The 23,736-nt window shown below is 40.2% G+C and overlaps 1 protein-coding gene across 1 annotated transcript in view; it reads right to left on the reverse strand.

The window, feature by feature from the left end:
• The window catches only part of CNTNAP5 (contactin associated protein family member 5), an 865,582-nt gene that overhangs the window by 258,682 nt on the left and 583,164 nt on the right, over positions 1-23,736 (reverse strand). Inside the window, exon 13 of the mRNA XM_017544214.2 lies at positions 5,431-5,631. Coding sequence (XP_017399703.1) covers positions 5,431-5,631 — 201 coding nt within the window. The remainder of the gene's footprint in view (positions 1-5,430; positions 5,632-23,736) is intronic.

Consider the following 23,736-nt stretch of genomic DNA (forward strand, 5'->3'; position numbering starts at 1 on the left):
CGTGCTGTAGGGCTCTGGATTCTTAGGGCTCCTGAAGAACTCACATAATCCTCATGGCAATCTTACTTGCATGACTGACTTGCTCTGCAAATGCTTTCTGTTCAGAAAAACCAAAGTAAACTCCAGCTCAGGCAGTCCTAAGGCCATTCGATTTCAAAGTAATGGAATCTGAATTTCCAGTGCTTTCCTGTGTTTCAATATTGATATCTTACCTCTGCCTTCGAGAGCTCACAGCTTTACTGAAGAGGGTTTCCACAAACAGACTTTCCTTACATGGAGTGGTGAGCGCAGAAGGATGCCTACACCGGATACTGACACCCCAATGACTGAATCCAGTTGGGGGCCTTCTCAGCACCATGGAGACCATTGCAAGGGAACTATGGAATAGGCAGGCCTTCCAATGCCCATTCTCTGAAGAGATCTGGGCACTCAGTTTCCCCATGTGGTCACTTGCCTATACCCCTCTCCATTTTGTCTTCCTTCCAGGGGAAAGTTACGGGCTATAGATCTAACTGGCCATGTGATTAAAGCATCCTCCAGACTATGACTTTGATATTTAGTTATCTGTCCTCTGCGTAAGCGTTTCCTGTTTCATTTCATATGCTCATCACCTATCACCTTCAGGACTCTAGCCTCAGGCAAAATACCTATGAAGGTGCTGACAAGAGAGAAAAGGTCTGAGCTCAACCAAGGAAGCCTTTCTCCCTGGGGACAAGTGGCCACCTACTCCCCTGTGGCAAGGTGCTGTAAGAACTGGCCTGCTGTGGAGATTCTCCAGCCCTGGGCTCTGTACTGGAAGGTGCACTGTGGCGGGGCCTCTGGCCCTGCTGAAAGCTCAGAATAGAAAGCAGCAAGCACAGTGAAGGGAAAAATAAGATGCACGAGAATCACAAAGACACTTTCCCTAGGATGCAGATGTCCTGGTGAGACACTGGAGATAGTTTCTAGCATAAACCTTCAGTTAGAGAGATAGAGGACACATTCCATTGGCTGGAACTTATCAGTAGTTCTGGGAAAAAAAACAATCCAAGGAGATTGTCATAAAATGACAGTGTCATGGTCCGCCACAACTGAATGAAAATGGCCCAGTGATGACCCATGCATGACCTTATCCTGTCTCCTCCTTCTCCCTCGGCTGCTACTAAATGAATGGAACTAGGGCCCTCGCTGGAGCTGGGACCAGGTAGAAGGAGGCTCTGGGGATGCTGTGTAGGAAGACACAGGTCTACCCATGAAGGGGTGTGTGAGCCACGGAAGCAGCTACGTCTAGGCCAGGACGACACAAACCCTGTGATGCTGCCCAGGAATGTGCCCCATGCAGGCAACCCTGACAATGCTGTGGTCTTCACAGAGACATACCTGGCTGTGCTTCTCTCTCCTCCCATTTTCCTACTCAATAAGGAAATTTATACAAAATTGTGTTTTTTTCTCACTCCTTCATTTCCTTGTAAATCTTGGCCCTTTGCAGCTTTTTGTGATGTATCAGAAATAGCATTTTTGCTCTGACTTCAGGAGATGTTGGTTGCAAGAGCTAGACCTGCCCCTTTCTAGCTGTGTGGCACTAAACAAGCATCTTATTCTCTCTGAAGTTTTGTTTTCTGAAATAGCAGATGGGGACAATGACTCATGCTACAGGTCTGCTGTCTGGGTTAGAGATAATTCCACTAGCTCATTCCACACATATTCTCAAACATAAGAAATCTCAGTCATTATTGGCCATTTAAGCATGTCTTTATTTTGCTTTCATTTTGCCTTCTTGTATTGTCTCCATTTATTATCTATTGTGCATAGTATATAGGAGATTCTATGGCAACAAGGCACCCCTACTTTCTCTTATTGATTTAAATGTACCTGGAGCCACAATTTAATTTTTCCTATGTCTACTAACACTGGCTACTAATTAGTAATAGCCCATAGGCTATGGAAATCAGGCTGCAAACTTTTAAAAATTAACAACAAAACTATTTATACTCATCTTTGACCGCCCACCTTTGCGCTTATCACATTATCAAAGCTGAAGGAAGATAACAGTATCTATTGCTGGGAAATTGGCATCAGTCTCACAGTGATGTGGGGAGTATAAATTGGTACGACCTGATGCATTGCAGAATTCAATGTGGCAAGAGTCTTAAAAATATGCATTCTTGCTGCCCGGCAAATGGCACCTCAAGGAATTTGTCCTGAGGATATAATCAGTTATGTTCACAAAGACCTATGTGCAAAACTGTTCTGCAGCATTGTGTGTAATAGCGAAAAAATGGAAACTATCTACATGTCCGAATAAGAGATTTGTTAATTGGAGTCCATTCATATAATGAAATATTCTATAATTAATGAAAATGATAATATGAAGTTATATTTATTGATATAGAAAGCTATTTGTACATTTCTTGTGTGTGACAAACACAGGTTGTAAAACAGTATCACAGGGTTGGGAATTTCTTCCCAGCATAGCCTACAGATTCAGCTGATAAAGGAAAAACTTGCACAATATTCTTCCAGAATCACAGGTAAAGAGGAGATGGCCTCTACCCTTTTTCCCTCCTGTCCTTGGGCTTCTGTGTGGGAAACGGAGGGGAGTGTCTTAGTAATAATAAGGACCAGGAAAACATCCCTGTAGGTGTATGCCCTAGGGGCTGGCTGTTGAATCCATGTGGCTACATATGTTGTATATTGTTTTTCCCATTCCTGCTTCCAGAAGGTGAGCTCACATGCATGGGGGCCCAGGTGAATTCTGTCCTGGCAGTGAAAATGTGAAGTTAGGTCACACCCCTATGGGATTGTCTAGATAAGTGAGTGCTCTGTTGACCCACAAACAGTGTCTGGTCTGGAGGTGGAAGCCAAGGGGACAAAACGGTCCATGCTACATTCTCCAAACCAGCTCACCAGAAGAAGGTAGACACTGAGCCTACATACCCATTATCCTCCTTTTTCACCCTCCTATTCGTTCAGAACCCATGGGGAAAGGATGATAAAGGAAGAACCTCATACACAAACATTTGGTGTGTCTGCCTTGTGCCTCTGAGAATATACACATGGAAAAAACTCTGGAAGGATTCACTCCTGACATTAAAGTAGCCGTCTTCAGGGGGTGAGATTGTCTACATGCACGAGCTTTCTAATTGATTCTGTTGCTACATAATTATTACAATTATTCTATTTATATTGTTAAAACAGAAATACAATTTCTCTGTGTGTTTGTTTCTCATTATGAAACACATTTTGGACCTTCCCTGCTACAATGGAAACTTTGAATAAGGACAACAGTGTTTGTTGAATTATTATGTATCTATTATGTACCAGGCATAGCACAAGCAGTTCAGACTAAATTTTTTCTTCCATCCTCAGATCAACTTCATGGGTTCAGGACTTTCATGCAAATTTTTCAGGTGGCGTGTGCCTCACACCTGTAATCCCAGCACTTTGGGAGGACGAGGCAGGTGGGCCAGGAGGTCAGGAGATGGAGACCATCTGGCCAACATGGTGAAACCCTGTCTCTACTAAAAACACAAAAAAATTAGCTAGGTGTGGTGGCCCGTGCCTGTAATCCCAGCTACTCAGGAGGCTGAGGCAGGAGAATCACTTGAACCAGGGAGTTGGAGGTTGCAGTGAGCCAAGAATGCACCACTGCACTCCAGCCTGGATAACGGAGCGAGACTCTATCTCAAAAAAAAAAAAAAAAATTAAGGTGGTAAAATTGAAACTGTAGAAATTAAGCAACTTGCATAAGTACACCTAACTAGTAAATGACAGGATCAAGCCCTTAATCCCAATATGACTTGCTGCCAAACCATTACCCTCCCATTCAAATAAGATAAGGGACAGTGAGGCAGTTGAGTTAGGGAAAGAACACATTTGCAAAGGCAGTGATGTAGCCAAATTGATATTACAGAATGCCTAGGCTGAAGGAAGTCCATAGTCAGAATGAACATTTGTTCTACAATTCTGCCAAAATCAAACCTTCTAAAACTAGAAACAACACAATGAAAAGAGGGAAGGGCATTTCTGGAGACAGACACCCTGATAACAGTGCTGAGGTAGCACGTGCAGGGTTGACAGCAATGGACAGAGAAATACACATAAATATAAACGTTGACTCTGGCAGGGCAGCACCCTCTGAGGACACTGGGTAAAGGGACATGAACCAGTACCTCTGATCTAATCAGCCCTGCAAGCCCGTTGAATCTAAGGAGAGTACAGTAATTGATTTTCACGATGCTGATCCTGAGTCATCAAGAAAAGGTTACATTTTACGTTCAGAATTCTCTGTTTAACAAGGCATGGAAGCGTGTAATCCATTTGAGAAAGATTTTCGTTTCAAATAGTTAAAAATTCTTTAGAAAGATTTTTGGTACTTAAAAGGATAAGTGACAGTTATCTGGAAAATTGTCTTATGTGGAACACCGTCTTCCTTGAAGATCCTAGTTCAGGAAGGCATTCTGTTGAATTTAGTTAGGTTTCTATGATTTCACCTTTGTTGACATTGTATTCTCCATTTTTCCCCAGCTTTTCAAACTGCCTAAATTCTAAGTGCTGGAATGTAAGTTTCTTGAGGCTAGAGATGATAGCACCCTTTCTTAGATACTTCAGGTATTTTGGCCTTTGTTCTCCAGCAAAACAGATGATGAACTGACATCCACAAAAAAATGACTGCCTCCCAGGGAACATGTAAATTTTGACAAACCCTTTCTTACATTTTACGGAAACGCTTTAGAGTCTTGGTAAGCAGTTCTACAAGTTGTTTTCGCTTTGTTTCCTTTTCCAAGCATGTTAATAACGAAATCAACCATTTACTATAAAAAATAACCATAGGAAAATAAATAAATAAGCAGTGTTAGTTTAATTTTTTCTAGAACCACACTTAAGTTATAAAAGGAGTCATTTCCCCTAAGGCCCCCACTTCTCAGGCTCCGTTCACGTCATGAACCCACAGGCTTGCCGTGCCTGCCTGGCTGGCCTCCACTCCTAACGCTGCTCTCTTAGGCATCCAGGCATCCTCCACCCCAGATGTAACTCGTCGCTCTTGGGTGGGTGTGCTGAGATCCTGGTGCCTTATCAAACCTTATCCCTCCCCAAAACAGCATTTCCCACTGCCACACTTTCTATGCCAATCTGGAATGCTCTCTTCGAGGGCCATTGCTCTCAAGGCATCCTTCATTCTCACAACTGTTACACGGTGGGTGTTCAAATTGTTTTCTTTACGATGATGAGGAGAAAACCTTGAGAGGTGACAGAATTCACTCTAGGTCCCATGCTGAATTTCAGAGCCAGGATTAGTACATAACCAGACCTCTCCTGGTGTGTTTCTCTCCCGTGCGCAGTGACTAACTGTAAGTATAGCTCCCTTCGTGGCCAATTTTCCTTTGCCTAATACTCCAGGTTTGGGGCAGCCCATCTGTCCCACTGTGGTCATGCATGCAGAGGCCTTACCTGGCGTGTTGAGCAGGCGGGACCTCCTGCAGTGGTAGGCCACCTCCTGCTCACAGTGCTCAGAGCCCTCAATCACAGCCTCCAGCTGCTCCATGCTGCCCCCGTAGTCCAAGGCCATGGCATAGGGATTCTCAGAGTTGGCGCCCCGCACTCGGGTCAGCTCTGGATTGTTGTGCTGCACTGACGTCCAGATCTTGTCCTCTGCCCAGACAACACAACACAAAGCAAGAGACATGAGGAGGAATGTCAAAAATGGGCCATGCGAGCAGGGTGATGGACCACTCAGCAGGCAACGTTAATTAACACCCAGGTACTGTATGCAGAGTAGGAAGGGACGCTGTGTTCTCCATGGAGCTCCACCGAAGTGAGTATGGACAGTCATCTTAAGAGCTCAGTTTGTGGAGCCCTTTCCCATGGGCTCTACGTTAAGCATTTAATCCTATGATTTAAGTTAAGATTGGCAATGCCAAAATTGGAAGGTAGGCAATACTGCTATGTCAAAAATAAGGAAAATGTGAATGAGAATTAGGCAGCTCACCCAATATCCCACAGTTAATAAATGACTAAGCAAGAACTTGAGCCAAGGATGTCTGACTCCAAAGCCTGCAGTTCCGGCTCCTGACACGCTTCCTCACAAGAGAAACACTAGCGCGTATAATGTTTTCAGAGAACCATTTTCTCAGAGAGCAAGGTTGAGATTATGTGTTCCACACTGTGCATGCAATGAAGTTAATTGCAGGATTTTGTTTTGTTTAGAATTCATTCCCCATATTACTTCTCTTTACCAAAAATATTTGGAAAGGTTTACAGCGAAAGAACACGAAGATGAGGACCTTCAAATCATGGTGGAAGGACATATTTTGTCTAATAGGAGAAAGAAGGTAAGGCAGTGAGAGAGGGGGATATTTGGGCGTTAGAGCTTGAGAGATCTATATTTGAAACCTGTATCTGCCAACAAGAAGCTTGGATAAATCACTTTCTTTAATGATATATTTAGGATTTAAAATATTCTTTTGTAGAAATTATGGTACCTAAATAAAATTTTGATAATTGTGTGTTTTGACCTATCTTATTAAATTCCTGGATTACATTCTTCTAAAAAAACACTTTCTTTAAATATATATATGTATATATATACACACACACACATATACATGTATGTATACATACTTTTTAAAGAGACAGGGTCTCTCTCGCTCTGTTGCCCTGGCTGGAGTGCAGTAGTATGATCCTAACTCATTGCAGCTTCAAACTCCTGGGCTCAAGCAGTTCTCCTACCTTAGCCTCCCAAGTAGCTAGGACCACCGGCATAAGCCAAAATGCCAAGACCCCTCTGCTTTTCTGAAGCTTAGTTTCACAGTCAGTTAAGAAAACAATAATTGCAACAAAAACAAGAGAACAATACCCTGGTAGCCCCGGTAATATGGCAAAGCAACCACAAATACAAAGTTGCAAGGCACTAGCTAGGATGTATCTGACGTTCTGTAGTAATAACCTAGGCTAAAACATTTACTGCAGTTGGACATGCAATTTAATTGTGAACATCCTCTCAAATACAGCAAAAGAGGAAATAGGAAAACTTGAAAAGCTTTTGTCATCTGAGAATCTTGCCTGCATAATTACATCATTACTCTTCATAAATTCTCACAGTTGAAAAGGAACCTAGCATAGAAATCCTGTGGTTTCTTCCCTCCCCACCCTCTTAGTGTTACAAATGGAGAAACCAAGATCCAGAAAGTAAAGAAATGACCCCAGGCACATCCATGAGACAGTAGCGATGAGCACATACACTGAAAGTAACCAATATTCATTAGCACAGCCATGAAGCAGGAGCGCAGCAGTTGGCATGACTGAGCTGAAAGAGAAAAGAATAGACCACTTGGGCGCCCTTTGTTAATCCTTTCTCCCCCACTATCTCTATACACAACTTGGGACATGTCATTTCATCTTTCTGAACCTCAGTTTCAACATATTAGAAGCAGGAGAAAAAGAGTATGATTTTAATGAACTCCAACGGATTTTCCAACTCTATAAAAGAAAATACTTCTTTCAGCATGATATGGTTTGGGTATTTGTCCCTGCCCAAATCTCATGTTGAACTGTAATCCCCAGTGTTGGAGACAGGACCCGGTGGGAGGTGTTTGGGTCATGGGAGCAGATCCCTCATGGCTTGGGGCTGTCTTTGTGATAATGAGAGTTCTCAAGACATCTGGTTGTTTAAAGTGCATGCACCTTCCATCCACTCTCTCTCTTGCTCCTGTTCTTGCCGTCTGAACTGCCTGCTCCCACTTCACCTTCCGTCATGATTGTAAGCTCCCTGAGACCTCCCCAGAAGCTGAGCATGGATGCTGCCACCATGCTTCCTGTACAGCCCGCAGAACCATGAGCCAACTAATTAAACCCCTTTTCTTTCCAAATCACTCAGGTTTAGGTATTCTCATATAGTAATGCAAGAATGGTCTAATACACAGCATAAAATTAAATTATGCTCAAACATTCTGACTCATCTTAAGACTATTTCCTAAAACCAGCCCATTGATAACCCACATGTCCCCAATGTTTCACTGAAGCAAGGTTATATTTTATTTTTTAGAGATGGGGTCTTGCTATGTTACCCAGGCTGGAAGGTAGTGGCACAATCATGGCTCACTGCAGCCTTGGCCACCTGGGCTCAAGTGATCCTCTTGCCTCAGCCTCTCAAATAGCTGGAACCACAGGTGTGTGCCATTACATCCAGAAAATTGTTTAGAAACATTTTTTGTAGTGATAGGGTCTCACTATGTTGCCCAGGCTGGTCTTGAACTCTTGGCCTCAAACAACCTGCCACCAAAGTGCTGGGATTGTAGACATGAGCCACTGCATCTAGCCTAAGATTACATTATCTATGAAGTCCAAAAAAATTGATGATATTTGCTTTCGACTTTAAACATAAAAATAAGACATAATTCATATTGGTAAAGATAATAATATTACAAAAACAATTAACCCAAAACTTTAAAAATGTTATTCATACCAATATAGACAAATGCTGATAAAATAACCAAAAACGTTATCCATTATTAATGAAATATTGTAAAGGGAGAAATAAAAATGGACAGTTTTGAAATGTCCATGACGCTTATACAAAGAAGACAAGAAAAACCTTGTCCAATCTATAATAGTAAATGTTGTGGTACTGCTTTATACTAGCACATTTAAAGTATATTATCTCCAGTACACACAATAATCTACCACACACAGTATGTGTGTGTGTGAGTGTGCATCTGTGTACGTAAGATCATGTGATATATATAGCTGATATCACAAACTTTAGCTTCAAACACAGTATGAGGGATGGGAGAAATGGTTGCTTGAAACCTACAGCCCCTGAGTTTGCTTTTATTCTGAATCTTCCCTTTTTCCTCTGATTATCTTTCTCCTGGGAGACAGTAGGATAAAGACTGAAAACAAGAAGTAAATGGATGTTATTTTTCCCATTTTTGTATCTATGCACCTATATCTTAGACTTGTCCCCAGTCTCAATGAATCCAATCTGATTCCAAAATTGGTCTCCACATTTACTAATTCATATAGATTTATGTTTCCTTCTAAGTATACACAGGTTTTCATATCCCTATATTCATTTATCTGATTGTTCATACATTTATTGATTGATTTGTTTACTCATTGAATCACTTTACCAATATATTTTTTGGGGGGAAGAAAATAAATAAAGTTGTATTAGAAAGTCAATCTTTCGTCTTGAAACCACTAATATTATTGCCATAATTTTTTCCCTCTCTTTCTATCTATTCTTCCTCAGCTACATTGGCCATTGTGTAGATTTAGCCTTGCATCTTGACTACGTATTGAAAGGTCAGGTGTTAATGCCACTGAAGGAAGGTCAGCTTTGATGACAGATACTCCTGATGCCTGCTCTAGGCTAAGGAATTATGGTTTGAGCTGCAAAGGTTTATGTGAAGATCATCTTTGAATGATTTTCAAACAGGCAAAATTCATTTTGACAGTCCTTTACATGGGTGAGGAGGTGGAGATTCACTTATAAGTGGACTTGTACATGACTTCAATGAAAATTGGACCCATAAAACTAAATGTTCAAGATGGCCAAGTTAGTTGGACAGTGGGGATTAGTGTACGAACACAGTATGCGTTCTGGAGTGAGCAGATCTGGGTTTGTGTTCCAGCCAGCACAACACTTACATGTGGGAGCAACCTTGATGAAATTATTACTTTTCAAAGCCCAGTTTTCTCATTAATAGTGTCTGAAAACCAGCAGTGGTATCAATAATACCATGAAACAGGCTGGCTTTAGAAACAAGTCTGTTCAGATTGGAATCTGTGTTCTGCTCCATGTCAGCAGTAAAGCTTTTGGCAAGTTTCATAACATTTCTGGTTTCCTCATGGAAAAATGATCATATTTACACCAGTCTTTGCATCCATAAAAGTATTATGATGATTTGATACACATAGGCTGTCTAGCACTCAAATGGGTAAAGGCCCTGAACATGAGAAGTTTTCTACATTAGAGTGAGGGCTTGGACTTCATTCCTTAGGGAACTGGGATGGGGAGTGCACTCTGCAAATGAGGTTAACAATCGTAATGGAGTGATTTCTTGTAATATAGCTGCTGCTGTCTACGCTAAGTTATTACCATCTTGTTAAGCTCTTCTTTCACTACAGGATAGTCCCATATATCTCTCTTTTTATTTGTGTCCTTTGCATATCCTGAAATTCCTTCAAGACAATTTGTTCTTTAGTACTCAGGATTCAGAAACCTGAAAAAATATTGTCCTCTGATACGACCTTTTGCTACTGAGTTCATCATTCTCTTTCATTACTTCTACTGCACACCACTACTCAATCCCATGATTAGAAACATAGCCTCTTCTCTTTCACTGCGCGAAGGCATACACGTATTGACTTACCCAGATCAATTCTCTTTTCTTAGAAGAGGACTGCATTTGGAGATTTTTGAACAGGCAAGAACCTGTTCATCATCAGCTCAGGAGGGAAACAGGGCCACTTCACTAAGCATTCTAGTTCACTTAAAATAATAGTTATCTATTTAAAATATTGGTATTTTTAAAGTTTCATTCGGCACAGTGGGTTGGCATCAGTGTGAACGATCTCATGACCCAGATTCAGAGCAGCTGCCATGCCTTCTCCTTCTTTATGTATAAAGGAACTATAGTTATGGGCCATCAAACAGTGTGTACCATGAGCTTCCAAAGGCAGGCCATGTATTCATATGTAAGCCAGTAAAGCATTAGCCAAGTTGCATTGTGATTTTTAGCTTTCAACTTCATTTCTTCATAAAGCTATGAGACCTTTTAGGATGTGAAATGCCTAATTCATTCTTGTCTTTAAATACATGCCCAATACTGCTGCGCTACCCACCAGGGTATGTACGCAGGAGGAAAATACATTCTCTAACTTCTCCAAAAGCCTATCTCCCTCAGGGGATAAAGTTGTGCACACAAGAATGACAAATGTCTGAGGCTGTTATAAATAGTCTGTAGACTACAAGTGAAGGAAGAGGGGCCTTTCTGAGCTCTGTCTAGGGCAGAGTTGGTGCGTAGAGGTGATTAGAGAGCCCGGCTGGGTGAAGACTGTGCACTCTTCCTTGAGAACTTCCAAGGTCAAAAGCGGTCTTTCATTCTCAGGCTACCAGAGCCTAAGCTAGGCCTGAGTACCCAAGTTGGGACTTCTGGATGGCTTCATCAAGCAAAGAAATCAATTAATCATTTATATACTGTTGCGTTCTTAGTTTCAGCATTTCTTGAGCTGTTCTTTTAAGCCTGTATTATATAATGGTCCAAATTGAAAAGAAGTCTCAAGTTAAAAATCAAAACACACACATATACACACTCACTGACACTCAACAGTAACAAAAAAAGAAAAGAAAAAGAGGTTATAAAAGAGCCAGCAGAGTAGTAGTGGTGAGATATTCTGAAACATTTTGTATTAGCATCGCTGTGGTAAAATCTTCCCTGGTCCTCACCGCAGAAGAGCCCCGAGCAGCCTTTGCTGGTGGGCCTCTGTGTGAGCTACCTGGTTCCTCTGGCTCTCATTTTGGAAGCCGTAAATGGTTTACATACAGAGCCACAATTTAATTTTCTTTCATATTTTTTTCTCTCATCATATCTGATTGTTCTTATTATGATGATGATGATTATTAATAATAGTAATTACAGATCCTGTAAGCAATTCCGTCTGTTACCATGGGATCACCACTCAGAAGAAATAACAAACAAAAGGGAAGTGAAAAAGGAGAAACAAGAAATAACTCTGATTAATAAGACCTCATTCTACACACACATCTGTCTCTTTGCAGAGCCAGAAAACAACTGCAATTTTTCTATCACCATGCTTGGAAGGAAGGGAAGCCTACAGATTGTCAATACCCAGCTTAATTGAACTGAAATCACTGTGGGGAGATGCTTCTTATCCTTTGAACAGTGTGCCAATTCACTTATACTCCTATGGTAATAGAGCAAGACTATATTAAGGTCCCCGGGGTCACTTCTGCTGTAGTTATCTATGTTGACAAAATGAGTTTTCTATGCCAAGGGTAAAGACACTTTAAATAATCCTCAAAGTACTATTTCTACTGCTCACTTCCCATCTACTCATGTACAGTCTTGTGATATCTCTTGTCATTTTGCATTGATAGTTATTTAATTTTTCAGATGTTTGTCTCTTATCTCTCCATTTAAATCTTAGGTAATGACTGCTGAGTAAATACAGGCTTAGAAAGGGCTTCATGGTGCACAGAGGCACATGTGATGAGGGGAAGCTTGGGCTTTGTCATCATCAAGGCTTCCAATGCCAGCTGTGCCACCCGCTGGATTCCTGAACATGCAAGAGGCCCGTCACCTCCCCCAGCCTCAGTCTCCTCCTCTGTAAACTGGGAATAACTCATTGTGCAGTGTTGTCATAAATCCTGAATAAAAAGCATAGGTTTGAACCAGTGCTGGCTGAGTAGGTGTTCTTTCTTTCTAACCCTTCACCTGCTACCTGACTGCAAGTCAAAGCTGAACTGCTATGAGCCGTTCTGTTGAAGCGAATCCGGGAGGATGTGAAGAGATTATTTCATTATTAGAAGCACTTCTGGGAACCTTTGCTGAGGGGGTAAATTCCACCTTCCTCCCACCCGACCTTTAAAGGAAAGGGAGGCAATTGGTGTAAAGTGATTTCCGATTCCTTTAAAAGGCTTTAGAAATCCCCCAGGAGCCGTTTTTCCTCCCATGTGTACCAGCCAAGCTGTCTGTGCGAGAATCCATCCGTACCTCACTAAAACCACGGCAGGCATGGCTGCATTTAGTGTCTGGGCTTCTGCTGTTTGGGGGTGTGTGCATTACCGGTTCAAGGTGGCTGGTAGAACTACCATGCGCTTTGCATTAGTGCCATGCAGACACCACAGCACCACGGGCTCCATCCATTACCTGCCTGCGTGGGCCACACAAACAACTGATTGATTTATCTTCACACTTCGCTTTAGCCTTTATTTTTTGTGTACCTGTTAGCGGGGGGTAACTTTTTTCTTTTTTCTTGTTTTAAAAGAGGCATGATTAAAGAGACCTGGGAAATAAGTTTTATGATCTTAGGGGGTAATGGTTTGGAATGAATTCTGTGTGCACTGTATCATATTTGCTTATTTGTTGTTCACTAGTTTATTTTATTATCATTATTTTTTTAATTTAGACACCTAGTGTATGCAGAACACTATGTTAGAGACTGGAAAGGGATCAGATGAGGGGCGCAAGGTTGGCTAACAGGCTGAACCCTGAGCTCAGGCAGCTCACAGCTGCTCCTAGGAAGGCAGATTGCCTTGTGTTGTCTCCCTGTTGGGAAGAATCTCTGCAGCAGCAAATGGCGGGCTGCAGGGGTAGGGGTGAGGACAAGATACCATCCCCCCATACTCAGTGTATTGGCATTTTGGGAGGGGAAAAGGATAAAAGAAGCCCTAAATCTAAGTCACCTGATGGGAAGAGGATTGTGAGGCTGTGGGTAGTGTTTTAATTGCGATTAGAGGGCTTTATGAGGTCATTAGGACTATCTTGGTAGCAGACACTATTTTGGTGCATGCTGAGGATAAGACTGGGGACTCACACAAAAGCATAATAAATATATTCAGGCACAAGTACATAATAAATTGTTCTTGTGTTTGTTGTGCTGTAATAGTACAATAGCACTTGTTGTCTTTCGTTTATAAGAAATGAAGTAGCCAGTATTGAACTCAGAAGACGTCATGAGCTAATGAGCTGACTGCAAAGAGTTAGTCTTTGTTCTTTGAAGAGATATCCAAAGGCAGCATTTACCTCTGCTTGAACCAGGTAAGAAAAAGACAGAAGACTTCTCTAAGGGTGAGAGTATCTACCTACTCTGCTTTCACGGAGCTTATATTCTGATTCTGGAGGAGACTGACAAAAAGAAAACTCAGAGATGAGAGCAGAATTACTCATCTTTCTTTCAGTTGACATCTCTACTCTGGAGTTCATCACAAGATGAATGAGATTGTGTGATGCTGGTGTCCTCTCCAATGGGTGGTCTTTTCCAGTTCTGCCAACATCCCGTGCTTGTCTTATACATGAACTTTTGCAACAACATGTTTTCTCAGCGTCCCCAGCTAAACTGCAAGTACTAAACATGAAAACCTGTCTCGGAAATCTCTGTGCGCCTAACATCTGGCCCGTAGTAGGTATTCACTTAACTACCAAACTAAATGCTTAATGGACTACCAGAATTTTTATCCTCTTCAGTGACAGCTCTTGAAATCAGCAGGAAAATGACACATGAAGGAAAAGGATGTTTAGATACATACTTGAAATTCTGCTATGCAGCCAAGGTTACATATCACAAACAGCAGAATATTGGGAAAAAATTAAATACACATCCATAGGAGTCCGATTGAATGAAGTATTGTTAACTGACACAATAAAGTACAATGCAGCCATAATAAATAATACATAAGATTTCTGTAAACTGATCTAGAATGATTTCCACTGTATATTGTGAAGTGACAAAATCAAGGTATTGATGCACAAAAGAATAGGATAGATTTTGTGAAGGCATAAAAGAGAAAAATGGATACACACAGAAAGGACAAACTGATATAAATAGTTATCTAAAAACGATGGGTAATAACAAGATGAAGGCAGTAGGAGTGAGAGCTAAATGTCTCTGATCAGCCAGTGTGTGCGTATTTGTCTGTATTTGACTTTTGTAACAGGAACATGCTTTATATTGTCAAAAAGAAAAAAAAATGAAAAGGTTGAAGAAAAGGCAAGTCCTAAAACTGAATATTAATCAGAAACTAAAAAGCCTAGCTGTAGATTAAATTGATAAAATAATCATAAAAAAGAAAAAAGTTAATTTAAGTAACTTTCAAATAGTATTCTGTCTCACTACACACTCTTGGCAGGATAAAGTCTAAGGATAAAAATTAAAATCCAAGGAAATCTTTAACGTTACTTTGTTATTGATGTGATATTGCTAAAGTAATCCTGAAATGATTGTGTATATAGTGTAGAAGGGAGCAAATGAGTAAATATACTGACATTGCTGAAAGAAGTTCTCACTGTGAGAGAAGATACATATATATATATATATATATATATATGTATATATATATATATATGTATATATATATATATACACACACACAGAAGAGAGAATGATGGAAACATCTAATGGAACTAGGTTTGTTTTGTAAATAACCTTATGAGCTCATAAACACACACACACACACACACACACACACACACACACACAATTTTAGCTCTGTCCACTGAAAGGGCCCAGAAATAATGAGCAAAAAAAACCACCTAGATCTTGGTTTCCAAATACCATTTGCTACCAAAAAAAAAAAAAGAGGTAAGCTTCTTCAGGAAAAGAGCAGAGTCTGGGTTTAGGGTAGCGAAAGTTGAAGTTGACATTGAGAACACCTTTCCATGTAAGAACACAGGGAAATGCTCCAAGATTAATAGACACATGTAAAAAGGAAACAGAAGCAGACTAAAGGGACCATGAATTAGAGTCCATAATGACACAAGGAGAGATAGAGTCAGGGAAAGACTTTTCTTTAAGAAAGCTCCTCTGTAGGTAAGATTACAGAACAGCAGCTATAAATGTGAAAGGAATTGGAAAATTAGAAAAGCAACATGTCACAAATTCAAATGTAATAATTTAAAAGAGTCAGAAGCCTTATCATATTGGGAGAAATGTTGGGGAACAGGGTATTCACACAGTAACCTCATGTAATACTACAGACAACTCACTCACTGGCTGTAAATCACCTTCACAATGAAGTGATCTGGCAGAGCTGCGTTAGTCAAATGATAACAAGGAGCATCTTCAGTATTGGGACAGATTGATATCATGTGTCTGCTCATTGCTGCACTGAGGAGGTAGGCATTGCTCATGAGACGTTCTTGCCAAAATGTTCTACCACAAGTAAATAATCAGAAATATCCAAAACATTTTATTTAACACCTGTGTTTTAATGTCCAGAAAACGTCAATGTCATGAAAACCAACCAACCAACCAACAGCAACAGCAAAAAGAAGGTGCCAGAGAGTTGGGCCTTCTAGATTAAAGGAGGCTGAAGGGTCATGGCAATCACATCCAAACATAGACACTTCTTGAATTCTGATTAAAAATATAAAAATAGACACTGCTATGAAAGACATTGTAAGAAAAGCATGGACTACATATTGGATAATTTAATTGAATCGATGCTTATTTTCTTTTGTATTATTTCTTTTATATGTTTACATAGAAGAAGAATATATTTGTTCTTAGAAGACAAAACCTAAAGTCTTTAGGTTTAAATTATCAGTGTGTCTATCACTTACTTTCAAATGGTTCCATAAAAAATTTTTAAAGAATTATCTGAGAAAATGAGGGGAGGAGAGAGAGAAAGAGATGAAGAAGGTACAAATTTGCAAATGTGGCAGAATTGTAAAGGCGAAGGGTATTTGAATACTCATTTTATTATTTTTTCAACTTTTCTGTAGGTTTGGACATTTAAGAATAAAACTTTGGTGAAAACAAGGTAGTTTTCCACAAAGTTTCACATGTAGTAAGTGCTTAAAACTATTCTAAGCTCCAAAAAATTCACATGCACATGTTTTTATAATAGCACCAACACACACATACACACACACACACACACACACAAACACACACAGAGTTAAGGACTAATTGGCAACATAATTATCAGAAAGCTATTATTAAATTTAAACTAAACTAAAACTATTATTAAATTTAACCATTTACTCTATGGTAGGTCATCCATATTCAAGAATAAGTACTTATTCACTCTGTTGAATTAATTTTCATGAGTGCTTTCAGTATTTCAGGTGTTATGCATACAAAAAGTGTTATTAGTTATTATTTTCATCACTATACCCCCAGAAACACCAAGAAACCAGACTCTATATTTCTAGGGGCAGAGTAATGAAAATATTAACTAATAGTATAGTATCTAGAACATATTAGATATATCATGTCAGGTCTTTTTTCTTGCAGTTTACATCAATTATCTCATATAAGCTTCACAACAAGCTTATACATAGATTCTATGATTACTTACAGAGAAAGAAACTGAGGAATAAGAAGGATGAGTAACTCACTTAAGTCAAATTGTCAAAAGTAGAAAACATGATTACTGTGATTCATACCAAGCCCACACTCTAAATAACTAACTTAGATTTGGTGGATGTTTTTCAATTACACGAATTAAATGAACAAGTATAAAAATTGTGATTTTCAAAGGGGATTTACATGAGAACAGAATGAAAGCATCCCCTAAAGAAGATGAGCAAAAGTGTATATAAGGCATAAGAGTTAGAATAGCCACAGGTAGCACTGGAAAACCCTTGTAAAAATTGTCCCTATGGAGAGCAATCAGTCAATGCCTCCTACTTGCTTCTCTTTACAAATAAACATAAATATGAGAAATCAAACACATGCAGACTGAGAAAGCAGGTTCATTGGTGCTCCTGTGACAAGGGACCCACTCAGGAAAAATAGCAGGAAAAGGCTCTCAGGCAAGGGGTGCTTGGCCTGCCTACTTCCCAAAACAAAGACCACAGGATCTCTCTTCATCTTGGCCCTTTTTTCTTTGGAATGTCTAAACTTTGATTCATCATCTCTCCTTGGAAGCTGGGCTTCAGAGCAAAAATGAACGAGAACAATCAGGCTTTCTGGGAGACACCTTTGACATCCACTTACTATTTTCCACTTCCAAACAGGAAAAGTATTCATTTCAGCCAAAGAGTATCAGGGCATCACAACACCCAGCGAAGCCAGGAGGACCTTGGGGCAACTTCTCATTGTATCTCTGCATTTATGATCCTGCTGAGCTCCACAAGGCCTGTTTTTCTTCTAGCTTCCCTTCTTTACCTGGTCTTGTGATATGGTTTTGATCTGTTTTCCCACCCAAATCTCATGTTCAACTGTCATCCCCAATGTCAGAGATGGATCCTGGTGGGAGGTGATTAGATCATAGGGCACTTTCTAATGGTTTAGCACTCACCTCCCTAATGCTGTTCTCATCATAGAATTCTCATGAGATCCGGTTGTTTAAATGTGTAGCATTTCCCTACAACCTCTCTTCCTCCTGCTCCAGCCATGCAAGACATGCCTGTTTTTCCTCCACTTTCTGTTATGATTGAAAGTTTCCTGAGGCCTCCCCAGAAGCCATCATGCTTCCTGTACAGCCAGAACTGTTAGCTAATTAAATCTCTTTTCTTCATAAATTACTCCATCCCAAATATTTCTTTAGAGCAATGCAGGAATAGACTAATGTAGAAAATTGGTACCAAGAGTGAGGAATTGCTCTAAAGATGCCTGAAAATGTGGAAGCAACTTTGAAACTGAGTAATCAGCAAATATTGGAACAGTTGGAAGGGCTCAGAAGAAGACAGGAAGATGCGGGAAAGTTTGAAACTTTCTAGAGATTTGTTAAATTGTTGTGACCAGAATGCTGATAGTGATATGGACAATAATGTCCAAGCCGATGAGGTTTCAGATAGAGATATGAAACTTATTAGGTGGGGTACAGTGGCTCACGCCTGTAATCCTAGCACTTTGGGAAGCTTAGGTGGATGAATCACTTGCGCTCAGGAGTTTGAGATCAGCCTGGGAAACATAATGAAACCACATCTCTACCAAAAAAAAAAAAATAGGCATAGTAGTGCATGCCTGTAGTCCCAGCTACTTGGGGGCTGAGGCAGAAGGATTGCTTGAACCCAGGAGGTCAAGGCTGCTGTGAACCAAGATCATGCCACTGCATTCCAACCTAGATGACAAAGTGAGACCCTGTCTCATTAAAAAAAAAAAAAAATATATATATATATATATATATATATACACCTATATATGTGTGTGTGTGTGTGTATTTAAGCTTATATATGTGTGTGTATATGTGTATACACACACAGACACACATACACATGTATATGTATGTGTGTGTGTGTATCATATGTAGAAACTTATAGAGAACTGGAGTAAAGGTCACTTTTACTATGCTTTAGCAAAGAACCTGGCAGCATTGTGCTCCTGCTCTTGAGATCTGTGGGACTTTGAACTTGAGAGTGATGATTTAGATTATTTGGTGAAACACATTTCTAAGCAGCAAAACTTTCAAGATGTAGCCTGCTTGCTTCTAACAGCATATTCTCTTATGCATGAGCAAAGAAATGACCTGCAACTAGAACTTTTATTTAAAAGGAAGACAGAGTGTAAAAATTTGAGAAATTTGCAGATGGGCCATGTGGTAGAAGAGAAAAGCCCACTTTCAAGGAAAGAAGTCAAGCTGGCTGCAGAAATTTGCATAAGTAAAGAGAAGCAGAATGTTAATATCCAAGACAATGGGGAGGCCTCAAAGGCATTTCAGAGACTTCCATGGCAGCCTCTGCCATCACAAGCCTGGATGCCTAGGAGAACAGAACGGTTTCATGGGTCAGGACCAGGGCCCCACTTCCATCTGCAGCCTCGAGAGGCTGCTCCCTGCACCTTAGCCAATTCAGCTTCAGGGTGGCTTAAAGGGTCCCAGGTATAGCTTGAGCTGCTGCTTCAAAGGGTGTGGACCATAAGCCTTGGTTTCCAGGTGGTGTTAAGTCTGAGGGTATAAAGGTTGCAAGCACTGAGGCTTGCGAGACTCCAACTAGATTTCAAAATATTTTTGGAAAAGCCTATATGTCCAGGCAGAAACCTGCTATGGGCGTGGAGCCATCATGGAGAAGCTCTACTAGGGCAGTGTAGAGGGGAAATGTGGGGTTGGAGCTCCACACAAAGTCTTAACTAGAGCACTGACTAGTAGAACTGTGAGAAGAAGGCCACCACCCTCCAGAACCCCAAGTAGTAGATCCACTGAAAGCTTGCAATGTGCGTCTGTGAAAGCAGCCACAGGGTCTATACCCTGCAAAGCCTAAGGGGCACAGCTTCCTAAGGCCTTGGGAGCTAACCCTTTGCACCAATGTGTTCTGGATGTGAGGCATGGAGTCAAAAGAGATCATTTTGAGCTTTAAGATGTAATGATTGCCCTGCTAAGTTTCATGGCACCTGTACCCCCTTTCTTTTGACCAACTCACTTTTGGAATGGGAGTACTTACCCAATGCCAATAGCCCCATTGTATCTTGGGAGTAACTAATTTGTTTTTCATTTTATAGGCTCATAGGTGAAAGGGACTTGCTTTGTCTCAGATAAGACTTTGTACTGTGGACTTTTGAGTTAATGATAAAATGAGTTAAGAGTAGTATAATTTGAAGCTGGATAGCATGATGCCTCCAGCTTTGTTCTTTCTCTTGGGAGTGTCTTGGCTATGCGAGCTCTTCTTTGGTTCCCTATGAATTTAAAATAGTTTTTTTCCCTCATTTTGTGAAGAATGTCAAGGGTAGTTTAATGGAAATATGATTGAATCTATAAATTTCTTGGGGCAGTATGGCAATTTTCATGATAATGATTCTTCTTATCCATGAGCGTGTAATTTTTTCCATCTTCTTGTGTCCTGTCTGATTTCCTTGAGCAACGGTTTTTAGTTTCCTTGAAGAGGTCCTTTATCTCCCTTGTTAGCTGTATTCCTATGTATTTTATTCTCTTTGTGGCAATAGTGACTGGGAATTCATTCATGATTTGGCCCTCTGCTTGTCTGTTGCTGGTGTATAGGAATGCTTGTGGTTTCCACACATTGATTTTGTATCCCGAGACTTTGCTGAAGTTGCTTACCAGCTTAAGAAGCTTTTGAGCTGAGTTGAAAGGGTTTTCTAGATATAGGATCATGTCATCTAAAACAAAGACAGACATTGACTTAATTTCATTATTTACCCAGAAGTCATTCAGGAGCAGGTTGTTCAATTTTCATGTAGTAATGCGGTTTTGAGTGGACTTTTTAACCTTGAGTTCTAATTTAATCGCTCCATGATCTGAGAGATTGTTTGTTGTGATTTCAGTTTTTTGCATTTGATGACCAGTGTTTTACTTTCAGTTATGTGATCCATTTTAGAGTAAGTTCTCTGTGGTGCCTGAAAAAAATGTATATTCTTTTATTTTGGGGTGTCAGGTTCTGTAGATATCTATCAGGGCCACTTGGTCTAGAGCTGAGCTCAAGCCCTAAATATCTTTGCTAATTTTTTGTCTTGGTGATCTGTCCAATACTGACAGTAGGACATTAAAGTCTCCCACTATCATTGTGTGAGAGTCTGTGTCTCTTTATGAGTCTCTAAGAACTTATTTTATGAATCTGGTTGTTCCTGCATAAGGTGCATATGTATTTTAAATAGCTCTTCTTGTTGAATTGAACCCTTTAACATTACGTAAAGTCTTTCTTTGTCTTTTTTTTTTCCCTTTGTTGGTTTAAAGCCTATTTTGCCAGAAACAAGGATTGCTACTCCTGCTTTTTCCTGCTTTCTACTTCCTTGGTAAATTTTCCTCCCTCCCTTTATTTTGAGCCTATGTGCATCTTTGCACATGAGATGTATCTGTTGAATGTGGTGCACTGATGGGTCTCGTCTTTGCATCCAGCTTTCCATTCTGTGTCTTTTATTTGGGATACTTAGTCCACTTACATGTAAGGTTAATATTGTTATGTGTGAATTTGACCCTGTTATCATCATGCTAACTGGTTAATTTTGCAGACTTCTTAATATAGTTGTTTTGTAGTGTTGTCGATCTATGTACTTCAGTGTGTTTTTGTAGTGGCTGGTAATGGTTTTTCCTATCCATATTTAGTGCTTTTTTTCAGGAGCGCCCACAAGGCAGGACTGCTGGTGAAAAAAACCCCTCAGCATTTGCTTGACTGAAAAAGATTTTATTTTTTTCTTTGCTTATAAAGCTTAGGCATCTAAACATTCATCCCAGCTCATGCTTTAGAAAACTAAGCTTTGTGAACCTCTGCTTTATATAATTTTCATCTGATACTCAGGATAATCTGGAAAGGTGGATACGATTTTCCCCACATTACAGATGAGGAAGGTGATGGGCAGGGAGGTGAAGTGGGTATAGTGGAGCCCTCACACTTCAGGGTCACTTCCTGAAGGAGCTTTCCACCATGGCATTGAGTTAACAAACTGAACAAGAGACAGGGCAATGCAGGCCAGAGGGGAATTCTGTTTGGACACGGGAGGCTTTCCTTGTTTCAGAGACTGTGACACCTGGCCTTAGGAACCCAGCCTCATGACTTCACCCATAGCTTCCACTCCTGGTTTGACCATTTACTGCCTGTGAGACCATGAGCTAGTTGCTAAGTCTCTCCAGATGGTGCCTATCTCTGTAACATGGATTGCTGTGGAAAATCAAATAACATCTTGAATGTGAAATACCTAGCATGGTGCCTAATACCAGCAGCTGCTGGATAAATGTTGGCTGCTTCTACTATAAAATTCAGCTCAGAGGGCAGCTCTTCAAGGACACCTTCTCTGCCCACCACCCCCAGCCTCCTCATACACCTTCTTTCAACCACTATTTCCTTTGTACTATTTCTGTACCATCTACCAGCTTTTATTCTATTTTCCACACTATGCAAAATATCTGTTTACAATGTCTGTCTTCTCCTCTGAACAGTGAGTTCCTTGAGGACAAGAGAAGATTTATTTATTTTGTAACCTTGATGTCAAATTCAGTCAATACTCTACAGTTTATTTGAATTACTTAATTTCTGAATTACCAGCTGAATAATTGACAGTGAGTGAATTAATGAATAATGTGTAAGTAATTGAACACCTGAAAAAAATAAATGAGAAAGTAAATAGATGAGATAATTAACAAATGAATACATAAATGAGAGGATAGTAAAGGAATTCAAGAAAGCATCAAATGAGTTAGTAAAGGGAGGGATGGATGAGTGAATGACCAAGTAAATGAATTAAAATCACATTGCAATCACCTGAGCCTCCTGTTCCCAGCCACATGGGCTGGAGTCAACTGGCTATGCTAAATGGGTGTGTGAAAGAAATTTCTCTAAGTGCCTGTTAAAATTCTTGGCAATTGGAAGGTGACAATGCTTTAATTTCAGGGTAATACCACAGCTTTATGACTTAGTAGTTTTGTTTAATGGCCCAATTTAGCAGGAGATTATGCCTTCTGCCACTAGCCCAGAGAGACCACTTTAAAGCTCAGCCCTTCAGCGCACACAGAGCAGCTCCAGAGCTTCGCCTAAGAGACCAGCTTTCTGGAAGCCCTGTGTGGTCACCACGCTTTGGCTGATGTCATAAACCCATTAAAGAGAGTCACGTAAGTAAAAGTTCCCTCCTCTAAACTGTTAAATTACTATTCTTCAGCCTAAAATAGTCCTCTGAAAAAGCTTCATTTACAGAAAGCAAATTGTCCCTCTGAAATATAAGCAACAATACAAGTATTATTCCAACTGATTAAACTTCCAGTGAGCCAAAGCACATATGTCACCCATGAGTGGGTCTCAACCAGGAAATGATGCTTGTGCCACCAGGGGACTCAGTTTGTGAGCTCCTCCCTAGGATGAACTAAACTTGCTGTCCATAAAGACAGTAGATGTGTGTCCAAGGGAAGGCAAAGCAAGATAAGGAGAAAAATCTAGGCTTTCTAATTGACTACATGGCAAGCATAAAATGCTGTCATCATCACCGTCCATTTACAGACAGAGAAACCAAGTATAAAGATGGAAGGTTTTACTCATGCCCCCACAAAGTAATTAGGCAAAAATATAGTAATTCAGAAGGTATAATGATTATGGGCACTGTTCTAAAAGTTTTTTTTTTTTTTTTTTTTTTTTTTTTTTTTAAGTTTTTTTTTTTTTTTTTTTTTTTTTTTTTTTTTTTTGAGAC

The sequence above is a fragment of the Cebus imitator genome, unplaced genomic scaffold, assembly GCF_001604975.1.
Source record: "Cebus imitator isolate Cc_AM_T3 unplaced genomic scaffold, Cebus_imitator-1.0 Scaffold167, whole genome shotgun sequence".
In the NCBI taxonomy this organism is placed as follows: Eukaryota; Metazoa; Chordata; class Mammalia; order Primates; family Cebidae; genus Cebus; species Cebus imitator.